The sequence below is a fragment of the Bos grunniens genome, chromosome 2 (assembly GCF_055505025.1).
Source record: "Bos grunniens cultivar Pamir isolate PY7600 chromosome 2, Bosgru_T2T1.0, whole genome shotgun sequence".
NCBI classification, from domain to species: domain Eukaryota; kingdom Metazoa; phylum Chordata; class Mammalia; order Artiodactyla; family Bovidae; genus Bos; species Bos grunniens.
The window spans coordinates 130,704,971-130,712,898 of record NC_141166.1 but is presented as its reverse complement, the minus strand read 5'-3'; the positions used below and the strand labels follow the sequence as shown (position 1 = coordinate 130,712,898).

The window sequence follows — 7,928 nt, the reverse complement described above, 5'->3', positions numbered from 1 at the left end:
TTTTCTGAGGGAAAAGCATATCAACTTTTTAAGTATGAAGTGTAAATTAAGATTTATTCACTTAAATTATAATTTTTAAAGTTTCACATATAAAGATGAATAAGATCTAAGTGTATATGTTATTGTTAATAAAGTTTTTAATTTTTCGAATGTCACATACAGCCTTTATTATTCATAGATTTATTCCTTTTAAGAAGTAGTCAAATGAATCAGCTCACCCTTGACTGTAACAAAATACTGTTTGGTGACTTGTGACAGACAGGGTTTTAACCTCTGACAGCGAGATTCATTGTGGAGCAAGAGCCAATCACAGATCCCGACGACACTTGTCTCATCAAAGTTGGAATATAAAAAGCCACTTGGAATACAGTATAAAAGATTCACTGGTGTGGCAAGTTGTCTCTCAGACTGGGCAGGCATTAACGTTTGGCTTGGCGTTACTCAAAAGCAAAAGAAAAGTAAAAGGAAGAAGTAAGAACAAGGGAAAAGATTGTATTGATTTTAAAACCATGCAAAAACTGCAAATCTCTGTTTATATTTACCTATTTATGCTGATTGTTGCTGGCCCAGTGGATCTGAATGAGAACAGCGAGCAGAAGGAAAATGTGGAAAAAGAGGGGCTGTGTAATGCATGTTTGTGGAGGGAAAACACTACATCCTCAAGACTAGAAGCCATAAAAATCCAAATCCTCAGTAAACTTCGCCTGGAAACAGCTCCTAACATCAGCAAAGATGCTATCAGACAACTTTTGCCCAAGGCTCCTCCACTCCTGGAACTGATTGATCAGTTCGATGTCCAGAGAGATGCCAGCAGTGACGGCTCCTTGGAAGACGATGACTACCACGCCAGGACGGAAACGGTCATTACCATGCCCACGGAGTGTGAGTAGTCCTGCTGGTGCAGAGCAACGACTCTGCTGACTGCTGTTCTAGTGTTCATGAGAAACCGATCTATTTTCAGGCTCTTTTAACAAGCTGCTGGCTTGTATGTAAGGAGGAGGGGAAAGAGCTTTTTTCAAGATTTCATGAGAAATAGACCAATGAGACTGAAAGCTGCTACTTTATTTGTTTCCTTAGAGAGCTAAAAAGCTAAAAATCAAAAATGAAATGCTTGCATAGCATTCATGTTATATAGTTTAGTATGACAACTATAACATGTTTATGTTTTCACAGCTTAATGCTACCAAGGTAAAGGATTGGGAGACAGTATCAGCAATGTGAAAAATTTACATCAAATTTCCTAATTGCATTTGGTTGCCTGAAATATGCATTTAAAATAACAGGGTGTTGTTTTTTTTTTTTTTTTTTCATTAATAAAAGAGAAAGGAAGAAATCTGTAGAGGTTGAAGCCTATTTGGGCGTTTGCTGAACACTTAGAATGACTTCTGTTATTCAAAACTATTTCTCATAGGGTTTTTATGTTCTTCACAGAGTATCTAATTTTGAAAGCTATTAGAGTGGAAAGGATAAAAGAATATTCTTAATAAACTTAATGTATTAGTAAGAGCAATAAGGAAGTAAACACAGCATAATGAAAAATCATGAGCTAATCAGCAGAAAATTCTAAGAAATAAACATTTTAATTACAAAGTTCCACTTATACCCTGACCATGGTACTATTGTTGAGAGTACCTGGTCTGCACATATCTAGGAGGCACATGCTTAATAACCTTCTAAAATATTATTTTATTCCTCATAGGAGGGAGAACTATTACCTATATGTAGTACCTATGTTGTTTCTGAAAGATAATATGTTTCATATATTTCTGTTGCAGTCAGTTCAAACCTATACTCAAGGAAAGGGAGACAGGCACCTCAACAGAGAAGGCATGACCAGAAAGAGTTTTGTGCCATGTGTCTGCGATCTTGCTTTATACAGGGCTCTACCCACTTTAAACTGGACTCAAAACAGTTTCAAAATACTGCTTTTTCTTATTAAGTAACTAGTTTATAAGGCAACAAATAAATTTCCTTTAAGACTGTGCTATCAGATAATCCTGGAATAGATTTGCCTTACTTATAAACAATCTTGAGAAAACAAAAAGGCAAGAAATTGCTAAGTGCTTCTGCTTACAATGACAGCCTGGCCCTAAAGACAATGTTTTCTAAGTTTTGAAACAGCTTGAATACAACATCTAAGTTTTGGTGCTAATTACCTGCTAGTTTTTTTATTTTTTTCCTTTAAAAGGCTGTCCCAGCGTCCTAACATAACAGATGCACTATATTTTCTGCTAATTCCCGAGGCTCAGTTAGTTGCTCACTGTGTCTTGTCCCCAGGTAATTCAGGCCTGGGGGAAGGGTTCCTTCCTCCAGACTGATTGGTACAGCTGCTCAGTAAGTGTAACTACTCAGATTCCCAAAGAATTCTAAGTGGATGTTCTTCCACAGTGTCTCTTGTTCTCTCTAATCATCATCATTTTAAAATTTCATCCACTTTTCATTCCTTAATAGAATTTTCCTTAGTCCACAGTTCTCTGGAAAGGAAGTAGGCTGCTCATAACAGCTGAAAAAACATATACCTAAAAGATTCTGAAAAGCTGTAATAACTGTTATACTTGATATTTTGCTGTTATGAATGAAATGCTACATATTTTTCCATTTTAAAAGACTAAATATGCACACATTATTCCAATTAAAAAAATGTTCATAGATTGATATGGAGGTGTTTGTTCGTTTTTCATAAAAATGATCTTAGTAACTTTTTTTTCTTATTCATTTATAGCTGATCTTCTAACGCAAGTGGAAGGAAAACCCAAATGTTGCTTCTTTAAATTTAGCTCTAAGATACAATACAATAAACTAGTAAAGGCCCAACTGTGGATATATCTGAGGCCTGTCAAGACTCCTGCGACAGTGTTTGTGCAAATCCTGAGACTCATCAAACCCATGAAAGACGGTACAAGGTATACTGGAATCCGATCTCTGAAACTTGACATGAACCCAGGCACTGGTATTTGGCAGAGCATTGATGTGAAGACAGTGTTGCAGAACTGGCTCAAACAACCTGAATCCAACTTAGGCATTGAAATCAAAGCTTTAGATGAGAATGGCCATGATCTTGCTGTAACCTTCCCAGAACCAGGAGAAGATGGACTGGTAAGTGATTACTGAAAATAACATGCTAAAAACCTTGTTATGTGTTTATTCATAATGTGAATGAATAGTAGTGAAAAATAACTACCAGTTTCCTGTGCTTATAAGCCAGACAAAGGTGCCTTACCCCAGTGGTAGCCCTGTACCCAATAAAAGTAGGTGTCCCATTTCACATCCTATGAAACACTCTCTTGATACTTTGACTTTGCATGAGGATTTAAAAGAAAAAAAGTTATACTATGGTCCTTAAGTTTTTAGGGAATTCTTTGGAATTGAGAATGAAATATAAAATGCTTTCCATTGATGTGCTACATGATTATATACATAAAAACATGAAGTCTTCACAGTGGATTCTAGTACACACCCAACAACACATTTTTTCCCCCAGAAGAGTGACCAATTTGTTAAAATTCTTTTGCTTAATAAAGCAGAAAAATGAACTCTACAAGTTATAATTAAAATAAAATGCTTTTACTTATAGAAATTAACTAGATATATGTTCAGGTTTATATACTATTAAATATACTATATTTAAGATCTCTCATGATAAATATGTTCCTTGTTTTATAGACTATTGATGCACTGATGTATATGTGGATTACTTTGTGAATTACCCCTGGTAAAATTAAAAATTTCAGGCTAGTTAACTTGTACTACTTAGCTATTTTCTGAACTGTCTTACTGTTCTTTAACAGGAGTTAACTTAGGTAATGTCAACTAATTTAATATAAAGTCAAACAGAAAATAATGCCTTATATATTATAAAAATTAATAAAAAACCATTTTAAAATCTAGTATAAGTTTAGAGCTACTCACTCTTCTGGCTTATCTATGCTTGTATTTACTTCTGTTTTCAAAAAATTTTTTAATGTGACCATACCTTTTATTTCCATTTATTGATATAATTTACAACAAAAGATTATACTTGCAAGCTTTATGGTTTTTAAATGGTCTTTTTTGTAGTGAATATCATATCTAAATGATATCTAAATGTAAAGTAAATCATACCTAAATGAAAACATATTCTTTAAGACATTATAAAATTTTCCAGGTGATCAATTTTTCTTTAAATATACTACATAAAATGTTATTGACTCCCAAAATGATGTTATTTTGTATAATCTTAAATACCAATAATTACCAGGTCTATTTTGGTTTTAGTGTAGGATAAAAAAGAATGTGTTCTTTTTTCTAGGTAGCATTTTAATGATCAAAGTTGGTGACGTGACAGAGGTCTTAAGTATTATTAAACAGATGATTAATAAGATGTATTCCTCAGACTTTTCCATATAAAAGGAAAAATGTCTCAAATTCATGAAAAGATTGGTACAGGAGGAGGATTAGCAAATTGTAGTTTAAATATCTGAATGGAAACATTTTTTAGTGAAAGAATAAAGGGAATATCATTGTATCTTCTTCTGAGTCTGTGCCTCTCTCTCTTGGAGTTAGTCTTTCCAACCCTATATACTTACCACTATCTTCATCCCTCTACCTTCCTTTTTCCCATTACATCTGTGCAGTACTGGGTGGCAACTATTGTGTTTCGGTGTTAACATCCAAGTTTCCCTGAATAAGACCAAGTGAATGGAGGATGAATGAGTATACCTATCCCTCCAGGAGTCATCAGACATATTTAGCCACCATATTTAATCAATAAGCAGGAAGACATAAGCTAGCCTTGTCCCTCTTCTTTCCTCCCTGCTCCTTTCTCTTCTCTTCCCCCTCTCCCTTTACTGTCATCCATCAGTATTTTCACAGCATCTATTATGTGTCAGGCATTCAGATACTCAAACGGAGGAAAACAAGAATAAACAAGACAAAGATCTGACCACAGGGGAATCCCTATGGCTACTGTAGACTTTTGAGCCATAAAGGAAGAATCAAGCCTAGTGTAAATGAAAATTCCTTAATGCTGTGCCTTTTAAAAAGAAATGTGACATAAGCAAAATGATTAGTTTTCTTTCTTTAATAATGAGTCCTTGAGGTAGGAGAGTGTTTTGGGATCTATTATTAACTCTTCTTTCCTTTCCATACAGACTCCTTTTTTAGAAGTCAAGGTAACAGACACACCAAAAAGATCTAGGAGAGATTTTGGGCTTGATTGTGATGAACACTCCACAGAATCTCGATGCTGTCGTTACCCTCTAACTGTGGATTTTGAAGCTTTTGGATGGGATTGGATTATTGCACCTAAAAGATATAAGGCCAATTACTGCTCTGGAGAATGTGAATTTGTATTTTTGCAAAAGTATCCTCATACCCATCTTGTGCACCAAGCAAACCCCAGAGGTTCAGCCGGCCCCTGCTGTACTCCTACAAAGATGTCTCCAATTAATATGCTATATTTTAATGGCGAAGGACAAATAATATACGGGAAGATTCCAGCCATGGTAGTAGATCGCTGTGGGTGTTCATGAGGTCTATATTTGGTTCATAGCTTCCTCAAACATGGAAGGTCTTCCCCTCAACAATTTTGAAACTGTGAAATTATGTACCACAGGCTATAAGCCTAGAGTATGCTACAGTCACTTAAGCACAAGCTACAGTATATGAGCTAAAAAGAGAGAATATATGCTATGGTTGGCATTTAACCATCAAAACAAATCGTATAATAAAACGTTTTATGATTTCCAGAGTTTTTGAACTAGGAGATCAAATTCCATTTATGTTCAAATATATCACAACACATGCAGGTGAATGAAAGCAATTCTCCTTGTCTTCTGGTGAATTAAAGGAGTATGCTTTAAAATCTATTTCTTTACAGTTTCACTTAATATTTACAGAAAAATCTATATGTAGTATTGGTAAAATGCAGTATTGTTATATACCATTATTTGAAACATCCTTAAACACTTGAATTTATATTGTATGATAGCATACTTGGTAAGATGAGATTCCACAAAATAGGGATGGCACACCGTACGCAAGTTACCATTCCTATACTGATTGATACAGTACATTAACAGTTTTTGCCAATGGTGCTAATACAATAGGCTGAATGGCTGATGTTATCAGGTTTATCAAGCAAAAAACGTTCAGGAAAGTAATAAGTTTCTCCTTTCTTCAGGTGCATTTTCACACTCCTCCCTATGGGCAATGGATGTTCTATAGAGAAAGAAAACTCATTCTCCTAGAGGTCTACATTCAATTCTGTAGCATACTTGGAGAAGCTGCATTGAAAAGGCAGTCAAAAAGTATTCATTTTGGTCAAAATTTCAAAATTATAGCCTGCCTTTGCAATACTGCAGCTTTTAGGATGAAATAATGGAAATGACTGATTCTATCAATATTGTATAAAAAGATTTTGAAATAGTTGCATTTATATAATATGTATACAATATTGTTTTGTAAATAAATGTCTCCTTTTTTATTTACTTTGGTATATTTTTACAGTAAGGACATTTCAAATTAAGTATTAAGGCACAAAGACATGTCATGTAGGACATAAAAGCAAAAGCTTATATTTTGGAGCAAATTAGTTGATTAAATAGTGGTCTTAAAACTCCATATGCTAATGGTTAGATGGTTATATTACAATCATTTTATATTTTTTTACATTATTAGCATTCACTTATGGATTCATGATGGCTGTATAATGTGAATGTGAAATTTCAATGGTTTACTGTCATTGTATTCAAATCTCAACGTTCCATTATTTTAATACTTATAAATATTAAGCATACCAAAATGATTTAACTCTATTATCTGAAATCAGAATAATAAACTGATGATATCTTACAAATTGTTAATTTTATTTTATAATTTGATAATGAATATATTTCTGCATATATTTACTACTATTTTGTAAATCAGGATTTTGTTAATCAAATAAATTGTACTTATGATTAAGTGAAATTATTTCTTACATCCAATGTGTAGAAACAATTTAAGTTATATTAAAGTGTTTTCACCTTTTTTGAAAGACAACAGTTTCATGTTATAATGATTAACTCTAGATTTCTGGTTTCCACTTTATTATAAAAGTTTAATGACTGAGCACAAAAGTTTGGTTTAGAAATTTTAGGTCTGCTACTCTAGTTTCTCATGAGTGAAATTCCTGATAAATTGGTTCTGGTCAAGTTGCTTTAAACATACAAAAGCAAGGACTAGCTACATCTGTTTCATTTCTCTTTATCTTGACCTGAAAACTATTTATATGTTTTCTTAGGTTCAATTTCCAAATGCATTGCAGTTGGCAAGGGTATATGGTCCTAGAGTTACAAGTTCTACTGAAGCCACAGGGACACAGGGAGGCTGCATCTTTTCCCGAGCACTTAATGAGACTGACACACTTATCTGAGTTTGGGGGAATACATTTTCAAACTGAACTGAGAAATAATTAGGAAGTGCCTAGAATCCTTACGTGCAACACTATTTATACATGTTTTTGAAGTAAGCTCTCTTCTCCACTCCTGGCCAGTTTAATAACTTAGCTCTAAAGAAGTGACTATGTTTAATTAGCAGTGACTAATTCTCTCTGGTGTTCTGAGTCTTAAATAAATAATTTATAAGTATGATAAATACAATTTTAAACTATATTACAGCAATTTACACTCATACAAACAAAATGTACTACTTCTTCTAATTGTGATAATATTTAACACTGCCAAGGCTGGAGCTATACGTGAGTTGCTCCTAGGGGGGTGCGGGGGCAGGAAGGAGCCAACTGTGGTGACGGGCTAAGGCCACTTTTTGGTTGCACATATCAGAACCTACTTTTATCTGGGCCATGAGTATACATGACCTAAAAGTCGGGGTCAGCAGGTGCATCCACGCACCTTAGGCTCTGGAGTACAAATAACTGGGGCCCTTGACCTCTACAGTGAGAAATGTGA

At 34.3% G+C, this 7,928-nt stretch overlaps 1 protein-coding gene across 1 annotated transcript; it reads left to right on the top strand.

The window, feature by feature from the left end:
* The first annotated feature begins 300 nt into the window (after positions 1-300).
* On the top strand, positions 301-7,015 carry MSTN (myostatin). The gene is made up of 3 exons (XM_086371520.1): positions 301-882; positions 2,723-3,096; positions 5,130-7,015. Exons 1-3 carry the CDS (start codon positions 510-512, stop codon positions 5,508-5,510), a joined length of 1,128 nt encoding a protein of 375 aa, XP_086227646.1. The 5' UTR covers positions 301-509; the 3' UTR covers positions 5,511-7,015.
* The last annotated feature ends 913 nt before the right edge of the window (positions 7,016-7,928 follow it).

What these genes read in the sequence shown, in the direction of transcription:
- MSTN (XM_086371520.1), top strand. Translation starts at nt 510, where the DNA reads ATGCAAAAACTGCAAATCTCTGTTTATATTTACCTATTTATGCTGATT. An exon ending in CATTACCATGCCCACGGAGT is followed by an intron (nt 883 to 2,722) that starts GTGAGTAGTCCT and finishes ATTCATTTATAG; the next exon opens with CTGATCTTCTAACGCAAGTG. An exon ending in AACCAGGAGAAGATGGACTG is followed by an intron (nt 3,097 to 5,129) that starts GTAAGTGATTAC and finishes CTTTCCATACAG; the next exon opens with ACTCCTTTTTTAGAAGTCAA.